Genomic DNA, 23,748 nt, shown 5'->3' with positions numbered 1-23,748 from the left:
GGCCATGTCCTGGGGGTGCAGAGGTGCCCTGAGGATGAGGAAGGTTCTGGAAAGCGCCAGGTTGGCTGTGACTTGAAGCAACCTGGCGCGGTGGAAGGTGTCTGTGGCCACGGCAGCGGGTGGAGCGGGACAATTCTGCACGTCCCATCCCACTCGAGCCTTTTGGAGCGCCGGTGACATGGGCAGGGTGTCCCACACGCATGGGGGTGTCCCACACGAGCAGGGTGTCCTGGTGTCACACCCAGGGTGTCCCGGTGTCACACTGGGCTGTCCCACACACCCAGCTGTCCCACAGGAGCAGGGTGTCCCACACGAGCAGGGTGTCCCACTGTCACACCGGGGTGTCCCACAGGAGCAGGGTGTCCCACAGGAGCAGGGTGTCCCGCTGTCACACCGGGCTGTCCCACACGAGCAGGGTGTCCCGGTGTCACTCCCGAGCTGTCCCGCTGTCACACCGGGCTGTCCCACAGGAGCAGGGTGTCCCGGTGTCACACCCAGGGTGTCCCGGTGTCACACCCGAGCTGTCCCGCTGTCACACCGGGCTGTCCCACACGAGCAGGGTGTCCCGGTGTCACTCCCGATGTGTCCCGGTGTCACACCCGAGCTGTCCCGGTGTCACTCCCGGGCTGTCCCGGTGTCACACCGGCCTGTCCCACAGGAGCAGGGTGTCCCGGTGTCACTCCCGAGCTGTCCCGCTGTCACACCGGGCTGTCCCACAGGAGCAGGGTGTCCCGGTGTCACACCCGAGCTGTCCCGCTGTCACACCGGGCTGTCCCACACATGCAGGGTGTCCCGGTGTCACACCCGATGTGTCCCGGTGTCACTCCCGAGCTGTCCCGCTGTCACACCGGGCTGTCCCACACGAGCAGGGTGTCCCGGTGTCAATCCCGAGCTGTCCCGCTGTCACACCGGGCTGTCCCACAGGAGCAGGGTGTCCCACAGGAGCAGGGTGTCCCGGTGTCACACCGGGCTGTCCCACAGGAGCAGGGTGTCCCGGTGTCACTCCCGAGCTGTCCCGCTGTCACACCGGGCTGTCCCACAGGAGCAGGGTGTCCCGGTGTCACACCCGAGCTGTCCCGGTGTCACACCGGGCTGTCCCACACATGCAGGGTGTCCCGGTGTCACACCCGGCTGTCCCACACATGCAGGGTGTCCCGGTGTCACTCCCGAGCTGTCCCGCTGTCACTCCGGGCTGTCCCACACGCGCGGCCCGGCCCGAGCCGCCCCCGCCACGCGCGGCCCCCACGCGGCGCGGCCGCGAGCCCCGGCCCCCCCGCGTCGCTCCGTGCGCGGCCCCGGCCGGGAGTGAGCGCGGCCCGGCGGGGGGAGCGGAGGGGGCGGCGCAGTGGAAATTTCCACTCCCTGCAGCAGCGGCGGCGGCGGCGGCTCGGGCGGCTCGGCGGGGCCGGGGGCGGCGCCGGCCGCGGGGGCAGCGCGGGGAGGGCCCGGCCGTGCCCGCGCGGGGGTCCCGGCCCTCAGGCCGCGGTGCGGGGCAGCCCCGGCCCGGCGGGGGCGGCGCTTGGCGCGGGCAGGGCCGGCCCGGTCGAGCGTGCGCAGCTCCTGCGCCCTTTAAGCCGCGCCGCCCCTGTCCGTACGGGCGTCTGAGCCGCGGGAGCCGCGCGGGAAGGAGCCGCCACAGCGCCGGGACGCGCCTTCCTCCACCTCCTCCTCCTCCTGTCCCCCCTGCTCCTCCTCTCCGGCCTCGCCGCAGCCCCCTCCTCCCCACCCCGTGCCCCGCTCCTCCCGCCACTGCCAGCTCTAAGATGCCCCGCTATGAACTGGCTTTGATCCTGAAAGCCATGCAGAGGGTGAGTGAGGGAGAGGAGACGGGAGGGAGGGAGGCAGGTGGGACTGGCAGATCCCCCCACCCCGATCCTTGCCCCGCGGTGTCCCCTCGGTGTCCCCTCGGTGCCCGCTGTCCCCGCCGCACCGCGTGGCCCGGCCGGCCCTGTCGCCCGCAGTGTCGCAGCGTGTCCCGGGCTCCGCGGCGCTTCCCCCGCGCTCCGGCCCCTCGCCCATCGCCCCTTCCCTGCCCGCTGCCCCCGAGCCGCAGTCCCCTCTCCCCCTCCCCTCGGGTCCGCAGGTAAGCAGATCCCACGCTCTCCGAGCGGCAGCGATGCGGTTTTCCCTGCCCATCCCCTCCCTCCGTGCCTGGAGCAGGTGAAGCCGGCCCTTCCCCTGCCCCTGCCGGCGCATCCCCCTCTCCCTCTGCAGCACCAGCGCTTTCCATCCCCCTCCCCGCACCTGCGCTGGCACCGCCGGGCACCTCCTCGGCTCCCCTGGGCTCCGGGGAGCCTCGGGGCGAGGGAGAGAGCGGCGACAGCGGAGGATTCGCTCCGGCCAGCTGCCAGCCGCGGGGTGCCACCTTGCCCCCCGTGTGCCAGGGAAGTGCCAGGGATGGGGCTTTGCCCGCAGCGGTTGAGCGGGGCCGATAGGCCGGGCCGTATCGCCCCCGGGAAGGGGCGCTGGGGGTGGCAGCAGCCGTTGCCGCTGTTTTTTGGCAGCGCGGTGATAACAGAGCTCGGTTAAATGATGCTCTTCCCATTCGGCAGGAGCTGAGTCAATACGTGGGGGAAGGGAGGGGGGTGGGAATGGGGGATGTGTGTGCGTAAAAATAATAATAAAATAAGGCCATCTCCGTGTGGATGGGAGGTTTATTTGGTAAATAACAGCTGATACCGGCCCTTCTCTAGTACCTTCTATAGCCTTTGTTTATCTGCTACTTTCCAGCTTAATATGCGGTGCTGGTGTTGGAATGTAGCGGCACTCGCGCTGGGCTGGAGCCCTCCGATCCAGCCCGGCGTGGGTACTCTGGGATTTACCCTTCATTCCCACCAGCACCTTTTCCCACCGAGCAGCAGCAGCTCAGCAGCGTGGCCGTGGTTTTTTGGGAATTACGGGAGCACGTCTGGTGTGCCGCATGCACTAGTACATTTCCATTCATTTTACATTGGACCATCCACATGTCGGGGCTGGCTTTTTTTTTTTTTTTTCTTCTCTCTAATATATTTTTCCCCGTGGTTTAGCTGCAGAAGCTGTAGTAGAGACATCTCACCTGGGTCCTCTAGTGGAGAAATGCAGCAGCAGGGAGAACGCCGGGTGACATTGCTGCACCAGCTCACCCGGGCAAAAATTCGCTGCTTTTCCACTTGCTTGTCAACATAGGAATTTTTGTCCGATTTTTTTTTTTTTTTTGTTCCTTTCCACACCTCTCCCCTCGGGTGGATGAGGCAGAGGTGCTTTTTGTAGCCGTGCTGTGGATGTGGGAGATGCTTTAAGCTGGGCACTCAGCATGCAGGGCAGGACAGCAAGCGTAGCAAATCTGCCATAATACTGAGGCAGGAATAAACTGATTTCTCTGAAAGGATGCCATGGAGTGCTCTCTGCTGGAAAGGCTCTCTGGTTTCTAGGATCTGACCACGGAGATGCAGGGATGAGCTTTTAGCTGTAAGATGCTTCTAATGAACCTCAGTGCACTCAGGATTTAACATCTGCAACCTTTGCCTCTTTGAAGTTGGACTCTCCAGCATGTTCTTTCCACATGGATGTACCTTGAAGGGTTTTTTTTTTAGCTCTGTGATTATGTCCAAACATTTCAGTTTGTGCTGGTGTTTTTAACCCACCCTTGTTGTAAGTCTAAAATTAAGAGCCTGTCTGTAGGTGCTGCTATTTTCATGCTGGTTTCAGCACACCACATCTGGGTGCTTTTTTGTTTCCCAATATTTTGCTGCTCCTGCCTCTCTTGTGCCATGAGAACTCTTGGAAATATTTTCTCGAGTGGTTTTGTGCTCCGTGGTGCTGCTGGATCTTGGCTGGGGGGTTGTTCTAATGACCCCTGTAAGCTGTGCATAATCCTGGCTGTAATACTGAATTAAGTGAGGCAAAATACGGGCATAATAAGCCAGCCTGAAATAGTGGAACGATTCCAGAACTCCTTCCTGGAGAAGAATAAATAACACTGCTTTTCCACACTGGTGACGGCACCTGGGCAGTTGTTCCTTGTCCTGCCCTGTCAGTCCCTCTGTGGTGTCTGTGTGTCCTGGTGCTGTCTGAGCCAGTGCTGACTCTTCTTTTGGTGTCTGTGATGTCCTTCCTCCCCTGTGGCAGCTCCCCTGTCCCCCTGTCACTTGGCTTTGCTGTGCTTCAGGGCTTGTCCTGAACTTCTTGGAGCTCTCTGGCAGCCTGGTGCACACCTCAGCCTGGAGACTTTGCTGCCTCTCTTCAGAGACAAACTTGGTGCTTCTGTGGGGTTTTCCCCACCCACAACTTTCTTTTAATAGTTCCCTTGGCATTCTCAGGGATCCAGGCAGAATTAAGCCCCTCCAGTTCGTTTTTGTTGCTTTAAGCCCTGTTGCTGTCCAGCCCTGCTCGTGTCCAAGTCAGGAATCCTTTCCTGTTCTTTCCCTGCATGTGGCTTCTGTTGGGAGGGTCCCAGCACACCCCATCCATCCTGCCTGATGCTCTCCTCGGGCTTGGCAGGCTCCAGAGCCTCTCCAGCTCTCCTTTTGTGCCTTAAAAATGCAACACCCAAGAGCTTTGGGAATGGGAAAACTTTCACTTTGCACTGGTGCCACTTATCAGCCTTTGTCTCTGGTTGTCTGCATGTACTTTCCACAAAAAGTCAGGATTTTATTCTGGAGTCAAAGCTGAGCAGCTCTTCTCTGTCCTGATTTGTGAGAGGTAATGGACTTGGACTAAAACCACTGTGTTTTTATATACTAAAACACAGAATATTTTATATACTCTGTATATAGAGAGAGTTTTTCATCAGCAGAGCCTCCAGTTAGTGACTCTTAGGAAAACAATAATAAAAGTACCCCCAAAATTAATAACCCCCCCAGTACTCTGTGGTGTATTTGGAGGGTGAGAGGTTTGTGTAGGTGAGTGTGAGTTTATGGAGGAGGTGCTTTGGGCAGAGCAAGGTGTGGGCACACGGAGGTGAAATGATTCATTTTGCCCATTGTGTTGCTTTTCACACTGCAGCATGGAAAGAACAAATGCTGGGGGGAGCTCGGGGGCAGATTTGTTATCAGCAGTGTCCAGGTGTTGGCAAACCAAACCTTACCTGCCCTCAGCAGCCCCAGGCAGGCCCTGCAGCTGTGCTGGAGGGAAAGGTGCAAAGTGAAGACACAGCTGCCCATGGCCTGAATTCCCTGCTCATAATAAAAGCTGAGCTTCTAAGAATTCCTGATTTTTGTCCCATCTGTGGCTCTGAGTGGGGGGATTGTGGTGGAGCAGCACCTCCAGCAGGGAAGGGCAGTGAATCCCCAGGAGTGAATCTGCAGGAATTCTCACTGCCTGGGAGAGCAGGGAGCTCTGAAACTCCCTGGGAAGGAAGGGAGGAAGGAAGGGAGGAAGAGCTGGCAATGGTTTCCTGCTCTGAGGCTGATTTCCACAGTGACTGTGGGGTGGCAGTGCCACATCTCTGAGGGGATTGGGACACACTCCACGGTCCTGGAGCTTGGAGAAGAGCTCCAGGATGGATCCAGCCTCTGACTGATCCCCACCTTGTCACCCAGAGCAGAGCACAGGGACACCCATCCCCACCAGCAACTGATGGGCACTTGGTGAATAACTCGGAGTATTTCACTACAAAGGAGGAAATTCATCAGTATTTTATTAGCACTGTGCTCATCTTCACCTGTGGTGACAAAGTTCAAACACACAGTGTCAGAATCTAAAACTTAACCACCTTTTTATCAGCAAATACCTGGACTAGGAGAGCCATCCACCCAGTTCTGGAATCCCAGAGTGGTTTGGGTTGGAAGGGGTCTTAAAAATCACCTTGTTCCACATGGCAGGGACACCTCCCACTGTCCCAGGTTGCTGCAAGCCCTGTCCAAGCTGGCCTTGGGCACTTCCAAATAATAATAATAATAATAATAATAATAATAATAATAATCCTGCAGTGGATGTGTGCTCTCATTTCCCCAGCCATGTTCTCACAACACAACTTGTCTTCAGCAGCTGTTTGTTGCTTTTGGAGTGTCTTGCTGTGTTTCCAAAACTCCCTACCTGCCGTGTGGGGATTGTTGGCTATTTTGGGAAAGCCAAAGTAAATGGGCAGTGGTGTTGCTTGACATCTTGACTATTCCACTTAATTGCTGTGTAGGCAGCTGCAGCAACTGGGCTTTTGATGTCTCAGTTGCCAGGAAGGAGGGGGAGAGAATGAAGCAGGAAGATACTGGGTTTATTTTATTTTATTTTATTTCCTTTCCTTTCCGGTGAACCACCTGCTCTTCCAATGGAATTGTGCATCTTCCCCACCCCTCTTCCCAGCTGAGCAGGTTAAAAATTGCACACAAGTTTTTTCCTCTGCTCCCACTGGCATTTTCAGTAGGCTGGAACAGGCTCTTGAGCCTGGCAGGGAGGGATGGTGGTGCTGGGATGGAGACCAAAGCCTTGGAAGTAAAGACAGGATCAGAAAACAGCAAGATCCAGCCCTGACTCTGCTGCAGGAGTCACCTTTTTGTTTTCTGCCCTGAGCATTCCATAAGGAGAACTGCATTTTGGGGAGTGTGGTGCAGACAGCATTTGGGAACGATACCCTCTTGCCTGATATTTGACATTTGCAGTCTTGGAAGAGCTGGAATTTTTGCCAAGTGTGGCATATGTGCCTGGCTCTGAGGGGACACAGAGGATTATTCTCTACTGCAGAACAGTTTAAGCCTAATTTCAGTTTCTTGGTGGGATTTCAGTGAGGTTTGGCCAGTCCCTCTTCAGGGGACAGCAGTGGGGTTAAACCTTTGAGTTCAGACTCCTCTGGGCTGCCCCTGGTTCCTCCTCAGCAATGAGCTCTCTGCTCCTGCCTGGGTTTTGTTCCTGCTGTCTTCTGGCTGTGGACAGGGAGCTGTTGGTGTCTTCAGTGTGGAGGAGATTGTGTCCCTAAACTCTTGGGAGACCCCTCTGTGCTGAGCATTAATCTCTGATTGTTGCAAAGCCCTGAAATGTGACTGATTCCTGTAAAAGTTCTCCATTGTAACAATGAGGAGAAGCTGCTCCTTCAGCTCATGTGTGTCTGTGTTTCCTATTCTTCATCAGTTCCATACTTGGGAATGATGGAAGCTCTGCTTTTCTCCATGTGTTCTTCCAGGAGCTGATTTCTCCAGTTCCCTTGTCCCAGAACCATCATTGCCACACAAAAATTGCTTGGGCAATTAAGTTGTTATCAAGTAATTTATCTTCCTTTTTTTTGTTTTGTTTTGCCTAGAGCAGCTGGGGCTGCCCCTGGATCCCTGGAAGTGTCCAAGTCCAGGTTGGAGCAGCCTGGGAACAGTGGAAGGTGTCCCTGCCCATGGCAGAGGTGGCACTGGATGGGCTTTAAATTCTTTCCAACCCAAACCATTCCAGGATTTTATGATTTGTCAGGCTCCATCCATGGCAGGCTGATCATTCCTGGAGCCACAGCCACCCTCACCTCCCTGGCTGCAGGTCTGGGCTGAGGGAAGAGCTGTTGATGTGGAAGCAGCTGCTTGGTAGAGCTTTGTGTCCCACCCTCTGTGTCCCTTACCTGAGGGCAGCAGGAACCCCTGGGCACCAGGTGATTCCCTGGAAAAATTCCTGCCCTATGGAGCAGCAGGGATATCCCCAGTGTGCATGGAAGAGCTGATAAAAAGGTGAAAAGCAGGGAAAAATAAAAACACAGAGATGCAAAACATAACTAATTATACGGGAAAAATTGGAATTAAATATGTGGAAAGTAAGGCAAGATGTGAGGACCTGTCCTGGGGAGCACTGGTGTAAACATTAGTGCTAAAAATGAGATTCTAGAGAAAATTCATCACCCCTGGTGAGGAGGAGGGCAGGAAGGAAGTGGATGGTGTAAAGTGAGGGTTATGAACCCAAGAAACAGCATGGAGGAACTGCAGAAGAACTGTTCTGCTATTTTTTAATCCTGGTTTGTCCACTTGCAAGCCAGTCCTTGTGTTCATTCCTGCAGATACCTAAGGAATAATAAAAAGCCAGGTCCATGCAGAGGGGGGAATGTGTTCAGTGGAGTTGGTGTTTTAGAAAAAGAAATCAATGTTCAGTAGCTTTTAATAGAGATATTCTGCATCAAGCTTTGTAATTAGCATGAATTGTTTTGGAACCAACAGAATTTTATTGAACTCTGGTTTTGGTGTCTTGAAATCTCCAAGAAGAATCACAAGGCTTGAAACAGCACCCAGCTGACTGGGAAGCTTGGAGAGCCTCAAATTCTTGGATTCTCTATGATCCTGAACTTCTGTCTCGCCCATCAATAATCCTGGGGGTGCTTTATATTCTTCCAAAGATTGTGGGCAGCCAGAAATGTGATGGGAGTTTGGGGAAGTCCTAAAGAAACTTAATGAGTCTGGTTGTTTTTTTTTTTCTCTTTTTTTTTTATTTTTTTTGTTCTTCCTAGAAATTTGAAGAAGAATTTCCTCCTGGTATCTTGCCCAGTTTCATGGAGACTGACACTTCTCCTTTCTCATTTCCCAAGTAATTTGTGCACTCTCACAGCCAAAAGCCTCCTCAAATGGGATGAACCAGCACATTTTTTAGGCTGGGATTATCCAGTTCCTGCTGAGTGCTGATCACCACCAGCTGCATCACAGCATTGAGCCTCCAGCTGAAGGAAAGGGCATCCTCAGCAGCGGCAGAGATTTTGCAGCAGTTCTGATATTTGCTTCTAGAAAAGGTGATAACCTTGTCCAGAGAACTGAGGTGGTCCCAAATCCACTCCAGAAATCCCATTCTTGGCTGCTGAGGTTTGTTTGAGGCTCCTTCTCTTGCTGCTGCTCTGGTGATCAAATCTTCATCTCCTCCATCACTGCCGTGGCAGTGCAAAGTTTGTGCTGCTGCATTTTGGGGTCCACAAGAAGGGATCTGAGCCCTGGCACTGACTCAGAGTCTTGCTGCACCCTCCAGTGCAGTGGGACCTGGCAGGGAGATCTTGCCTGGTGCTGTGACATGCCAGAACCTTCCAGTTTTTGCCAGCCCCTTGGCAATTTCTGGCTTTTTGCCCTCTGGTGCCCTTGGTGTTGCTGGTTCAGCACGTGGCTTCTGGGTTGTCTCTGCCCCTTTTTCTTTCAGTTCCTGTGGAAAAGAACTGTGTCCTGTGGAGTGGGGAAAGTCACCTCACTGTGGTTTCCTTGCTGGGCTGGGCTTTGTGGTGACAAACTGAGCTCAGGAGGGCCCTGCTGGGGCTGCAGCCCAGGCAGGAAAGGTTCTGCAAGGCCCAATTCCTTGGCAGTTTCTGCTCCCTTCGCAGAATTCCAGAGCTTGGAAAAGCCCTCCCAGCCCATGCAGTGCCAGCTGTGCCCCATGGCCACCTTGTTCCCTCAGTGCCACCTCCAGGCCTTCCTTGGGGACTCCAGACCTCCCTGGGCAGCCCCTTCCAGGTCCTTTCCATGAAGAAATTCCTCCAGATAACATTTGTCACCCATGGAAACATAAGCCAATTCTTTGGGCTGACAAGGGGAAAAGGAAGGTTTTAACTCCTTATTTTCTTTAATTTGATAATTGATGGATTCCTCTCCTGGGTATGATGGGTATCTTGTCTAGGTAGACCTGGAGAAGACAGAATTTCTTTCTGGTGTCTCTGTATTTAACAGATAAAAAGAGAATTTGTGTCTCCTTCCCTCTGTCCCCAGCTTACCCCCCTTGCCCTGGAGGTGTTTGGAGTTTTGGGAAGAACAGTGGAAGCAAATCAGTTCCTTATTCCTGCTGGAGTGCTGGGGACTGGCTCTTGGCAAAGGGAACCAGCCAAGTGTGAATGTCACAGGCAGTGGCATGAAGTGCTTGGGGAGGGTGATGCAGATCCTGAAAAAATCCATCTTTTCTTGCTTTGCAAGGCTGGAGCTTCTCTTGTGTCTACTGACTGCTGGAGTGTCCTTCCTGTGCCTTCTGCCCCTCATTTGTCACTTGGTGGGACACTGGAATTGGTGTATTTGCTTGGGATGAGGGGGGAAATGGTTAAAAAAACCCCAAAAATGACAACCAAATGAGGTCCTGCTCTAACAGTGCCAGTGCCCTTGAGCTCCAGTTGGCCTCACATCACTCCAGTTCCTGCTCTGTAATTGTCCACTGCCCATCCCATTTCTGACTGGCAGGGAGTTCTGTGTCTCTTGTTTTGGGGTTACTTATTTCTCTCATGTCTCCCTCAGCAGTTGTGTAGAAAAGAATGCAGAAGAATTTATGCTGGAACAAGCTGCTTTTTTGTGCTGCTGCAGTAAAATGAAGACTAGAGCTGGCGTGATTCCTGACCAAAACAAAAGTTCCTTACGTGTTCACTTTGAGTGAGTGACTCGTTCCTTGCACCTCAAATTGGATTTTTTTTTGGTAGAGGTGGTTTATAGAGGTGGTTCCTGAGTTCTCCAGCCCAGCAGGAGCTCGGTGTGGTGATGATGGAGAGTGTGACCAGCAGGTTCAGCCAGGTGGGCTCAGGTAACCTGGACATGGGGCCCTTTTCTGCTGCAGCCTCTGGAGTTCCCCAGCAGCTCCAGTTATTTATTGGCTGCTCCAGGTCAACTTCTGCCTTCCCTGTGTGCCCCAGGGGGGCTTCCTGGCACATTCCTCTGCCCCAGCTCCTGGTTTTCAGGGAAAAGCCTGGAACTGCTGCCCTGGATGCTGAGGGCTCTGTTGAGCAGCTGCCAAGGATAGCCCCTGCTTCCTCAAGGGCATGTGCTACATAATTTATGTATCACTTACTCCATGAAGAGCTTCAGTGCTCCTTTTTCTGTGTTCTGGAGTGCTGCAGTAAATGGAACAAAGTTTTTCCTCTTTTTTTTTTTTTTTTTTTTCCCTCTAAGAGGTTTTTTTTCCTTGTGTTTACTGTGGAGCAGTGGACAGGTAGGAGCTCCCTGGTGTGTCCATGGCCAGGAGTGTGAGGGGTTGGAAAACACACTCAGGAGGTGGCACATGGCACAGACCCCACTCAAGGCACAGGACTTGTGGTATTTATGAATTTTTCTGTGGCAGAGTTAATATTTTCCATGATCCTGGCAATCTGGACAGATTTCCTCCACACAACAGAGCTGTTCAGTAGGTGAAGTGCTGCAGATCTGATTTCAAATGCTCCTGCTTGAAGGTGGAGAGGGAAAATGTTCCCAAGAAATAATCTGAAAACTGCTTGGAAATCTGTGAGCAGAGCACCTAATTGGCTAACAGTGGACACTGCTGTGGGATAGGTGGGCATCTGCATCCCCAAATTAACCCTGAAAACATCAGGATTGGTGAGGAGAAAAGGGGAATCAGCTCAGACATTCCCATCTGCCAAAAAGCCAGCGGAGCTGAGAACAAATGGTGGCTTCAGAGCTGGAGCAGTTGGACTCTGGCATGGTTTAAACACTCATTTTATTAAAAAAGCACTGTGGAGAAAGTTTTCCTTTAGAGCAATCCTACAAATTTCTCCTCAAAATCCCACCCTGGGTCTGCTTCACATTATGAAATCTCTCTTCAGGGACTGCTTGGGATTTTTTTTTCCCCTTAAGGAACAGGCTGGGTGTTGGAGAGACATATGCATTGTTTCACCAGAGCTGCAGCCTCTATTTCCAGACAAGAGGGAAGCACATTGTTTTGTGTCTTTGATATGATCCAGCCAGAAAACAGCCTCAGGGAAGAAAATTCCCAGTCCTTGGCAGCAGCACTGTCTTTCTGCCTTTTTTTTTCCCCCTCCCTCTGTCAGTGCCACAATGTTCACTGTTCTAATAACTCAGGACTAAACTCACATGGGGCATCTCAAAAGTCCTTTGTAAGACTTGAGGTCAGAACTTGCTGAAAGTTCAGAGGGACGAGTCTCATTTTCCTAATGAAGAAAAGTTCCAGGGTTATTTTGGAATTAGGTCTAAGAAACTGGTACAAGAAGCTACTTCAGTGCTGTAATTTAGTGACAGTGCAGCAAATTTGTGGTGGCTGCTGAAAACTTTCCACCTTCCAGCTCGGGCAGACTGAGCCTTGCAAAAAAACCCTCAGGTGTTGGTGACAAAGGGCAGGGTTCATTCAGCTCTCTGAAATGTGATTATTTCAGGTGCACGGTCTGGCTGTATCTTCCTATGGAAGACGCTGCAGGAAACTTCACTTGTTGTTTATTTTGGTTGGAATGAGCCCCCTGGAGCTGAAGTGACTTAACTGAGGAATGTCACAATTTATTTGAGGGCAGCTGCATCTAATAGTGACACACTTGTCAGAGAGTCTGGATCCTGGAATTACAGGAGGTTTGGATTCCCAGGGACCTCAGAGCCCATCCAGTCCCACCCCCAGGGCAGGGACACCTTCCATTATCCCATCCTGCCTGGCCTTGGACATTCCCAGGGATCCAGGGCAGCCACAGCTTCCCTGTTCATATCCTGTTTGTAGAAACACTCGGAATACTTCTGATATCAAATTGAATTGATTTTAACAAAGATTTTTGTGATTTTTCCATATTGCTCTATTGGGTATTTGTGACAGGTGACTGATGAACCTACAGGGAAGATGGCGGGGGGTGAACTCAAGTTAAAATCAAATATTTTTTGTAATGAGAAGGACAACAGAACATTAAAAATATTAATTATTAGCATTTCCTTATCTGGCTGTTCTCCTGGTTTTCTGTATAGCAGATTTTCTTTTTGTCATATCTCAGTAAAATCTCTTCTTCCCTTTCTCTTCAAATATTTATAATTTTGGTATAAACATAACGTAGTTGAAAAATTAGCTGAATATAGCAAAAGACACAACACTATTAAAGTGTTGCTCCAAAGTGCTTAAAACTAAGAATAGTCCATTAAACTTGGCTCTGATTGTGTCATCTGATGTGAAGTGTTTATAATTTTGGGTTGGATTAAGCTATTAGACCATTTAACTACTCCTGTATTTGCGGGTGGGGAGAAATGTGAATTCTTCTGTGGAAGAATTGAAAATACATCTGTGGTTTGAGGCTTCTGAGAAATGATAAATTTAGCCCAGTGCTGTAATCAGTCCGTTTTGTGCCATTCTCCTTAGTCTCTCATTATTGGCTGTAATTCCAGCAGAAGGAATATCTCTATTCTCAAGTGGGTTTGTGGTGCTGGGGGGGAACCCTTATTATTTTTATTTTTTAAATTTTTCTCCTGAAAAACAGCTGGACCATGCAAATGACAGAGTGGTGGATTTCTCCTTAAGGTTAAAGTTGTGGCTTGCTGGGAGCTATTTTAAAAATCTATGAGGAGTTGCACGTTTTTACCTCAGTACCATTGCTGCCTTTAACACAATGTGTGCATTTTCAGCCTTAACTCTCTTGGAATTTCAAATGGTTTTATTGACCCTTTAAACAAACCCGGTATATGGCAGGGATGCTAAACAAAAGAAACCAACCAAATATTAGAATATGCTATCAGGCTGTTTGTATTAATGATTAATTAATGGGGAAATGGGAGCTCCGGCCTTGTGCCAGGGAAAGAACTGGAAGGGGATGCCTGGAGCTGATGCTTGTAGGACTTGTGAGATTTTATGGCCAGAAAAATGATCCAGTGTTGGTTTTCTTGTGCTTTTGCCAGTGGGTGGGAAAGAGGAGTGGAGTCAGACCCCGTTCCTCACCTTCTGTAATAATCTCATCATTGCTACCAAAGTTTTGTGTTCTGCTCTTTAGACTAAACCTGTTCTTTGCTTTGGTCTTCCCTTCCCATGGCCATTGGCTGTAGGAGATGGAAGAATCCTGTGTCCAGCTCTCTCCAAGCCCATTAGAAGCCTTTGGGTTGGTAGAGGGTGGGCAGGCCCTGGCACAGGGTGCCCAGAGCAGCTGGGGCTGCCCCTGCATCCCTGGCAGTGCCCAAGGCCAGGCTGGACCCTGGGGACAGTGGGAGGTGTCCCTGCCATGGCAGGGCTGGCACTGGGTGGGCTTTGAGGTCCCTCCATCCCAAACCATTCCATGATTCTGTGGTGCCTCCCAAGGCATAAACAGGAGATGGGAGCACATCCCAAATCCATGAGGGAGCCACCATGCAGCTCCTCAGGGCCCCTTCCTCTGCCACCAAGCCTTCATTGTCCCTTCCCTCCACTTCCAACAGGTTTTGTTTGCTGCCAAGTTTGGGAGCTGTCAGGTGGGATTGGGAATTTGGGAAGGGCGTGACAGGGAGAGCTTTGCCTCCATACCTTCCATCCTCTCCATGCTGGGATGGGAATGGATGCTGGAAGGACATTTCCTGGCATCCTTGCAGCTGTGACTGCTGCCAGAACCCACCCAGTGTTCCCTCCCGTGCCTCTGGTGCTCCCACAAAACCCCAGGTGTGGGTGTCCAAAGGCACTGGCCCTAAAGTGAGATGGCAGGTGGAGTTTTGCTTCTGCCACTTGCTGGAATGGGATGTTTTCTCCCCTTGGATCATATGGATGTGTATGGAGAGCTTTCCGAGTGAAAAATAACCCTGTGATTATCTGTACCCCAGACAGGAGCAAACTCACCTCAAAACCTGCAGAATAACCTTGATTCTCCAGCTGATTTGAAATGGATGTTGATATTTGACAGTGCTGTGACCTCGCTTTGGTTTTTCTAGCAGCCAGCTGGTGTCTCAGGATCTCCCAGGATTTGGGAGGTGCAGTGTAGGAAATGCTGAGCCAGGTTTGGGCTCCATAGCCGTTGTTATTTGTTGGTCTTTTTAAATTTTATTTTCCTACGATTGCTTGGAAGAGGAAGATCTGGTTAGTGGCTTGAGAAGGAGACTTGTGAGACACCAGAGTAATGAAAAAGACAATGTATTTTTGTTGCTTGCTGTGTTCTGGGGAATTTGGGTCACTCAATCCTCCCGAATCGCTGCGTCTCTGAAGGTACCTGTAACCATTGAAGTTGACTTGTGAAAGGCTTTTACCACTTAGCCCTACAAATATTGAATGATGTCTGTTATGGATTGCAGGAAATATAAAGGGGGAAAAATCTGTGGTGTTCAGTGATTTGTTTTACTACACTTCAAATTTTTTCTCATTACTTCATGAAATTCCTCTCTAATTCAATCTTTGTCTTTTGTCTTTGCTGCCTTGCAGGGTTGGTACAGTAGGCCTCACTAAACTTAGCTGCAACTAAGAATTTCTCCTACATCAACTGAGTTAAGGCTGATGCTCTTGTGGAATGTGGATTAAAAGTGCGTGCTAAGTTCCCAAATTTGAGAAGCGGAGAAAAGTAAATGTACCACTGCCACCAGCATCAGGACAGCAAACCAAGGGACAAAGAATTTGACCCGCTGTGTTGATTTTGGTTAAAACTGGTTCACGTGGTGCTTAAGAGACGTTGGCTGGGGGGCGAGAAGTGGACGTCAGCGAAGGCTTTTTGGTTACAAAATGAGGGCTTCTTTGGAGCCAGCAGACATTGCCATTGTGGCCCTGTACTTCGTGCTTGTAATGTGCATAGGTTTCTTTGCCATGTGGAAAAACAATCGGAGCACCGTGAGTGGCTACTTTTTGGCAGGGCGTTCTATGACCTGGGTAGCTATCGGGGCCTCGTTGTTTGTGAGCAATATTGGAAGTGAACATTTCATTGGGCTCGCAGGATCTGGAGCGGCGAGCGGATTCGCCGTAGGCGCGTGGGAGTTCAACGCCTTAATGCTTTTGCAGCTTTTGGGATGGGTCTTCGTGCCAGTCTACATCCGCTCGGGAGTGTACACCATGCCCGAATACTTGTCCAAGCGGTTCGGAGGGCATAGGATTCAAATCTATTTTGCAGCGTTGTCTCTGCTTCTTTATATCTTCACCAAACTCTCGGTTGACTTGTATTCGGGGGCGCTTTTTATCCAAGAGTCCCTAGGGTGGAACCTCTACCTGTCGGTGATCCTGCTGATCGGAATGACGGCGCTGCTGACCGTGACCGGAGGGCTGGTGGCCGTCATCTACACGGACACCCTCCAGGCGCTGCTTATGATCATCGGGGCCCTCACACTCATGATCATAAGCCTCATGGAGGTCGGTGGGTTTGAAGAAGTGAAAAGGAGGTACATGTTGGCGTCACCAAACATCACCTCCATCCTCCTCACCTATAACATCTCCAACACCAACTCCTGCAACGTCAGCCCGAAGCCCGACTCCCTCAAAATGCTGCGCGAGCCGACGGACGAAGACATTCCCTGGCCCGGGTTTCTGCTGGGACAGACCCCGGCCTCGGTGTGGTACTGGTGCGCCGACCAAGTCATAGTGCAGAGAGTTCTGGCCGCCAAAAACATCGCTCACGCCAAAGGCTCCACCCTCATGGCCGGCTTCTTGAAGCTGCTGCCCATGTTCATCATCGTGGTGCCGGGGATGATCTCCCGCATCCTGTTTGTGGATGACATCGCCTGCATCAACCCCGAGCACTGCTTCCAGGTGTGCGGGAGCAGGGCCGGCTGCTCCAACATCGCCTACCCGCGCCTGGTGATGAACCTGGTGCCCGTGGGGCTGCGCGGGCTCATGATGGCCGTGATGATCGCCGCCCTGATGAGCGACCTGGACTCCATCTTCAACAGCGCCAGCACCATCTTCACGCTCGACGTCTACAAGCTCATCAGGAAGAGCGCGACCTCCCGGGAGCTCATGATCGTGGGCAGGGTGTTCGTGGCCTTCATGGTGGTGATCAGCATCGCCTGGGTGCCCATCATCGTGGAGATGCAGGGCGGGCAGATGTACCTGTACATCCAGGAGGTGGCGGATTACCTGACCCCGCCGGTGGCCGCCCTGTTCCTCATGGCCATCTTCTGGAAGCGCTGCAACGAGCAGGGGGCTTTCTACGGCGGCATGGCCGGGTTTGTCCTGGGCGCCATCCGCCTGATCCTGGCCTTCTTCTACCGCGCTCCCGAGTGCGACCAGCCGGACACCAGGCCCGGCTTCATCAAGAACATCCACTACATGTACGTGGCCACGGCCCTGTTCTGGATCACCGGGGCCGTGACGGTCGTGGTGAGCCTGCTGACGCCGCCGCCCACCAAGGAGCAGGTCCGGACCACCACGTTCTGGGCCCTGTGGAAGCGCGGCGCGCCGGAGAGCGCCGGCAAGGGGGAGCTGTACCAGGGGCAGGAGAAGAGCATCCTCAAGTGCAATGAGAACGCCAACCACATCATTCCCAACGGGAAGTCGGAGGAGAACATTAAGAACGTGAAGCCGGAGGATATCAACCTCCTGGTGACGTGCAGGGATGACAGCAACCCGGTGATCTCGGTGAGCCACTCCGAGGTGGAGACGCCCGTGGATTGTTACTCCAACGGACAGGCCGCCCTGATGGGGGAGAAAAAGCACGAGGAGGAGGAGGGGACTGACAACAGGGCGAGACATTTGAAATTCATAGATTGGTTCTGTGGCTTTAAAAGTAAAAACGTAAACAAGAGAGTGGTTCGGGAGGTCGAGGAGGAGACTGTTTGTTTACAAATGCTGGAAGAGACTCCAAAAGTTAAACTATTACTAAATACTGGACTGGTCTGTGTCTGTTCCCTTGGAATCTTCATGTTTGTCTACTTCTCTTTGTGAGTGAATAGTGAACTTTTAAGGGTATGGCTTAAACATACAGAAGTTGATACAGGTCTCTGGAGATTTTTGGTTTTTCCTTTCTTTTCTTTTCAAACAACATAACCACAACCCAGGCATTGTTTACGCTATAATTGTAAGGTCAACTCAGCTTTAGCCTATTTCGAGACCATTTGAGATGTGTTGTCCTCCCTCTGCTGAAAGCAGAACCTGTCCTGTGGTGGCTTTTTCTTTTCTCCCTTTTGTGTTGTTTTTTTTTTTTTTTTTTTCCATTTGCAGCACTAACCTTTTGTTTTTCTGTGTATAAATATACCAAAGGTAGGCAGGTGGCTGTGTTTGAAGTCAGGCAGTTACAGCTCAGTCAGCATTAAGTGAAGATAACAGGTAATCAGTTACCAGTGTGTAAAATCTGAGTGATTAAAGCTGTGTCAAAAGATTTTTAAACGCAGAGCTGTGATGCACATTTATAAAATAACTGTATTACCTTGGCCAACTTAGCACTTTTTAATTGCACTCACTGCTTTTTTTCTTTTTTCAGTTTCTCATTTTTCTTCTGGCAACAACAGGAAGCTGTTTTGTCTCATTTTATAGCACTTAAAACATGATGGCTCTTAGCAGGTTTCTGCCTTTTTTTTTTTTTACTCTTTGTAAGGAAATTTTTGTCTTTTGATTTTTATCCGCTGTAAATTCCATTACTGAAAAGTTTCTGTATTAAAAGAAAAAAAAGAGAAAAACTAAAACAAAAAAAAGCCTGGATATGACAAACTGTCACTGGAGGAGGACGAAAAAGAAATATTCTTTCTGTGGGGTTTTGTAGTATATTGAAATTGAAGAATCACAGAATTCTTGGGGTGGGTTTGGGATGTCCCTGGGCAGCTGTTCCAGGGCTCTACCACCTCCATGGAAAGAAATTTTTCCTCAGGTTTGGGTGGAATTTCTTGAGTTTCAGTAAATGGCCAAAAGATTAATTCAGCCTCTCCACCCTCTGAACCTTTAGCACATTGTAAGGATTAGCTTCTTTTTAGGGAAAAATCTGTTTGTAGGTTCTGCCATATGGGAGGAAGAGAACCATGAAGCTTTGCATGTCTTGAAAAACTGTTTTGACCCCGCAGAAGGGTTTTCCTCTGCTGTGTCTGGGAGGAATCCCAGAGGAGGAAGAGGAGGAAGCTCTGATGCTGCAGAGGGAGAACAACTGGGAAGGCGAGGAAGGGGAAATGGGAGGGACAGGTGAAAGTGCTCCTTGTTTTCCAGAGTCCTTTTGCCCCACGTCTTCTCCCACTTCCCCTTCTACCCTGTCAAAATTCCTTTTTGTATTTTGAGGAATCCCAGAATCCCTGAGCTTGGAAAAGCCCTCCCTGGTCATAGAGTTCCAGCTGTGCCCAATCCCCACCTCGTCACCCAGCCCAGAGCGCCCCATTCCTTGGACACCTCCAGGGCTGGGCACTGCACCAGCTCCCTGGGCAGCCCCTTCCCCATGAGTGACCTTTGTGTGAAGAAATTCCCTCCTTCCCTCCCTCCTCAGAAGGATCCCGAGGGATTCGGTGTCAGGAGACGGGGAGTGCGTGCAGCCACAAATCTGTGTCGCCAATTGAGGTCTGTCCTGTCCTCAGGATTTTTCCAAAAACCTGAATTCCTCCCAGGCAGTCACAGCTATTTGTAGATCTCCAGATCCAGAGGATGTTTCCTCCTGAAGGATGGATGGAAGGGTGGATGGATGGATGGATGATGGATGGATGGATGGATGGATGGATGGAAGGGTGGATGGATGGATGGATGGATGGATGGATGGAAGGGATGCCCAGGCAGGGATGAGCAGTTCCCAGGTGTGGAGGATGTGTGTGTAGCAGGTTAGTGCTCTCATCCTTCCCCAAGCCAAGCTGGGTCCTGGTTTTGGGAGCAGATCCCATCAGTGTTAAAACTCCTCTCTCCAGGACAGAGTGGTAATATCCAGGCTTTCCATGGAAATAATTCCTCCAGTTGTCTTTGCTCCTGAGCTCGTTCAGGAAAGCATGAACTGGCTGGGCCAAAATCGCGCTGAGGGACCACTGTGAGCATTCACCAAAACCATTTCAGGGGTCCAGCACCATTTCCTTGGCACACAAACAAGAACCAATTCCTGTGGGGGAAACCTTTTTGTAGAGATGAGATTTGGGTCAGTCCTGCCTTTTCCTGCTGGAGAAAGTTTGCTTTTCCAGTGGTGCCATCCACATGGCTTCTAGCAGATAATTCCCAATACATCTTTTCAGATAAAATGATTCACTTCTATTTTTTGGGGTGGTTTTGTTTGTTTTGACGGTGTTTTAATATCAGCTGAATCTCATTCATTCCAATACTTTGACCAGAGGCTGAGATGCCCCACTTTTCTCCACTTGCTTTAGTTGTTGCTGCTGGGAAGTAGAACTACTCCAAAGTGGAAAACTTGGAGTGTTGTTGCAATATTTGTAAGAGAGGAGCCACCATACGTGGTGCTGATGTTGCTACCAATGGGAAAAGACAGATTTTCTTATGATTTGTGTGTCCACAGCTTGGTTTGGGAAAACATTTTAAATCCTATTTAAGGGTGAAATCCTGGTGTGTGGAATTAATGGCATCTCAAGTTGCTTCATTAGTGGGCTGAGCTGTGAAGGACGGTTTGATGCAAAGACGTAGGGAATTGTTTCCATACAGGATAAAATAATTTAGGGCAACATTTGAGCATAATGGGATGAAAAATCTATTGTAGAAGGCAAAGCTAATTCTCAGTCCAACAATATCCTCCTGAGAAGGCTGGGATGTGGCTCCAAGACCCGGTTTGGCCCGGGGAAGGAGACTCGCGTCCGTTCAGAGCTCGACTGCTCGGAACAATTTTGGAGCACGATTTTGGAGCAGCTCCTGGCACTGGGGTTTTCCAGGCTGCTCCTCAATGTGCAGCGCTCTGCCACCGCCTGGGAAGCCAGGTTAGCTCAGGGACCCTTTGGCTCGGCTCCATCCCCCTGTGCTGTCCCCAGGGTGCCTTACACGGGCGGGCGGGCGGCCCAAGGCGCGGCTGGAGGAGGCGCTGCCCGCGCTCCTTCCAACGCTTCTCCCTGCTGCTTCCATCCCTCCCCAGCCATGTGCTCCTCCAGGAGGACACTTGGAAGAGCCAACAGGCACAATTCCAGTGTCCTGCTTGGTCACATCCGCGGGGAGCTCTCCTTGGCCGTGGGAGGGAGCTGAGTCCTTCAGGACTGCACTGAGCTGCTCCATCTCCCGCTTCCTTTCTTCTCCCTTTTGCTACACTAACGAGCTGCCACATTAATCACACTGCTAATTGGCAGGCAGGATCATCATGGATTATTAATCTGCCTCCCCAGCCCATCTTCAGACCTGGTATTGTGAAGCTTTTAAGCAAATTCTTTCTCGAGTGCTTTTTCTCTTCAGGTGTTTTGTGTGCTCCTCTTCAGCCTCATTGTGTCGTAGAGATCCTGGAAGTTGCTGATGCTCTTTGCTGCATAAAACCACTTAATAAAAGGCCTTTATTAATAAATAAAGATATTCCTAAGGTTCCAAGCAAGCTGCCTGCTGGTGAGAAGGACCTTGTGTAGGAGAAGGGATTTTTTATAGCGTAAACAAGCCTTTGCTGAAGGGGGAAGTTGGTGAATTTGGGGTTAAACACCCATTTTTTGGTTCAGCAGAACCACAGAGTGTTTCCCACCGTGGAATTTTGTTGCCTGGCCCCCTCCCCCTGGGTGGGGCTGGTTGTGCTTCTGTCTTGCAGCAATGGGTTTATTTATTATTGCCTTGAGCTTAGGATGACAAGTCCTGGAAAACTGAGTTTGGAATGACAGCTTTTTTTTCTTCTTGTTATTTTCCTTAACTTATTTTTTCTGGTAAGATATTTGAATTTTGCTCCTGGAAATGGTAGAAGCCTTTTATTTAAAAAAATAATTTAAAAAAAAAAAAAAAGAAGAGGCTTCTTGAGAGTTTAATAGAACACTTTGGGAGACTGTTTTTATTTAAGTTTTTTTTTTTTTAATGGCTGATTTGATGCTATTCTCTGCCAAAGTTTAGAGGCTTTTTTTGTTGTTTAATTTCTTTTTTAATAATTTTTCCTGTTTAGCTTTTAGGGAAAGGAAACCGTGCGAGATTGTAAGAAATAAAAATGGCCTTCAGTATATTCCTTATATTGTGTATTTTTTACTTCTCCACTTGTGTGTTCCCTGATCCCAGAAGGGCCAGGATGAGACTTCTGATGAGAGTCATGAGCCCTGTAACCCAGGAGAGAAAAGGATTTATTTCCATGAGGTTACAGTGGAGGGGGCAGAGCCACCAGGGAGCTCTGCCAGCACTTAAAAGATGCTTACAACTTTAAAACAGCTTTATTTTTTTTATATATCTATTTTTTTAAATCCTGAGATAGAGGAGGTGTTGGGAATTGCTCCCTTTCAGAGAACAGAGACATGGAAGGAGCTGGAGTTGCCAAGCTCCAGCTTTCTCAAGGAAATCTTTGGATTTAGCATGTACAGAGAAGCAAAATTACTCATCTGTTAATTTGGTATTCTGTATGTTCTGTGCCCTTAAATGTAATTGTTTTGAAAATAAAACTAACCTTGTTATGTGATGTTAAAAGCAGACTTCTGTGCAATGTTTTAATTTTTTTTGGTTTTTTTTAAAGAAAATGTTTGTATATAATTAAATGGTTTAATGTGCTTTAATTGGCCTAAGGTAAAGAGTAGTCCTAGAATGTAAAACATATATAATTAGAATTTCTGATTTCACTGTGAGATCTCTGAACTCTTGGTTTTTTGGTATTGTTTTGTTTTTTTGGTTTTTTTTTCCTTTCTTGCAAAGTGGTTTTGTTTTGTTTACAAAACACTTTCTCTTTGATTTCTTTCCTGGTGTTGGTTTCAAGGCATTTGCTTCACTTCTGTTCCAATCTTGAACTCATGGTATAGTGACATCTGGTGACACTTGGCATTCTCAGTTCCACTGTGTAAAGTCAGACACTTTGAGCAAAACTGGCGGTGAAATGACAATTCTGTGTCTAGGGATTCACGCTTTTCAAATGAGGTGGTTATAAAAATAGTTGCTGTGCAAAATGTTAGTAGTCTTCTTCAAGAAGAAAGCAAAATTTTCTAATCTCACTCGAGCAGTCTCTTCATTCATCATCTTCTTTTTTAAAGCACAGTGTCAAAGTGATGCTGCTTTACCTTGTATCTCTGAGAAAAATGTTTTTTTAGATATCTGTGAAGTATTTTTGGGTTTTGTTGCTGTTGTATTTTTCTGCAGATTTTATATAAAATACCAGTTAATGAACTGCCTTTTTTCTGTTGGTTTTTTTTAACTCTCTAAAATACATTTCAGACCAAAACCAAATGATATCATATAACATTTGAAACCTGCCTTTTTCCTTGTCCCTTGGTTGTTTTTTTGGAAATAAGCCAAATGGGCATGTAGATAAGATCACTATAATGGATCCAGGTCTCTTTTGGTAAAGTGTTATTTAAAGGTCTGTTAAGATCTTATAAGACAATATAATGAAAAAAAAAAAACTTTACTGTAGTAGGAATATAGATTTAGAAGTGTTAATGAGATTAATACAGCTTAATTATATTGTAAGTTGCTACTGTCCTTAATGACAAGCTTTTTGTCATAGAAACGATGTATGATAAATTAATTTTGGTCTAGTGTATAGAATTATCATATTGCTATCAATCTTTGAAGTAAATCTGATGCAAAATTTTCATAGTTAGCATTGCTGGCCCTGTGTATACTGTTCTTTGTATACTGTATGCATTTTATTTTGCCTCCTGCATTAGTCTTCAAACTAAAACTCTTATTAGAGAGTATTTGGATACTTTCAGACTGTGTTTCTTGCAGTTTACATTCCTTTACCATGGCATTTTGTCCTGTCTCAAAGTATTGTATGGAAATGTTTCAAACTTCTGTACAAAGTTTCAATAAAAATAGAGAAAAAAAAAACCCAAAAAAAACCCCAACGGACCAACCCACCAGAACAGAGAGTTTTGGAGTATTTTACTCTCAGTAAACCCTCGTCCCTGTAGCTAAAGGTGGTTCCTGCTTCTATTCCTGCTTATTCCAAAGGCAAAGCCAAAGTGGGTTCTTTGAGGCTGCAGGGAGAACTCCAGGATCCCAAATCCTGAGTTTGGGCTCTGGTTTTGGGAGGTGGGGCTGGGCTGGGCTGGGCTCAGGGCACAAAACAGGAGTGAACCCCCCCTTTAGCAGAGGAATCTGCTTGGGTACCGTGCAAAATTCCTTGATTTCTGTTGGTTTATCTTTAAATATCCTCTTCAGTTGCTCCTTAAGCCGTTCTTGGTGGGACCAGCACCTTCTTGATTCTGGGGTTAAAACATCAGCACATTCTGTGAGCAGAGCCCT

General features: G+C 49.3%; 2 protein-coding genes across 2 annotated transcripts in view; both read left to right on the top strand.

Moving 5' to 3' along the window:
- Positions 1 to 1,670: 1,670 nt before the first annotated feature.
- On the top strand, positions 1,671 to 23,366 carry SLC5A3 (solute carrier family 5 member 3). The gene is made up of 2 exons (XM_054654996.2): positions 1,671 to 1,808; positions 14,953 to 23,366. The coding sequence occupies exon 2, from the start codon at positions 15,247 to 15,249 to the stop codon at positions 17,392 to 17,394; it is 2,148 nt and encodes a 715-aa protein (XP_054510971.1). The 5' UTR covers positions 1,671 to 1,808; positions 14,953 to 15,246; the 3' UTR covers positions 17,395 to 23,366.
- Positions 1,677 to 23,748, top strand: part of MRPS6 (mitochondrial ribosomal protein S6) — a 47,173-nt gene continuing 25,101 nt past the window's right edge. Inside the window, exon 1 of the mRNA XM_054654997.2 lies at positions 1,677 to 1,808. Coding sequence (XP_054510972.1) covers positions 1,764 to 1,808 — 45 coding nt within the window. The 5' untranslated portion in view covers positions 1,677 to 1,763. The remainder of the gene's footprint in view (positions 1,809 to 23,748) is intronic.

The sequence above is a fragment of the Agelaius phoeniceus genome, chromosome 2 (assembly GCF_051311805.1).
Source record: "Agelaius phoeniceus isolate bAgePho1 chromosome 2, bAgePho1.hap1, whole genome shotgun sequence".
In the NCBI taxonomy this organism is placed as follows: domain Eukaryota; kingdom Metazoa; phylum Chordata; class Aves; order Passeriformes; family Icteridae; genus Agelaius; species Agelaius phoeniceus.
This window is presented reverse-complemented; position numbering and strand designations above follow the sequence as displayed.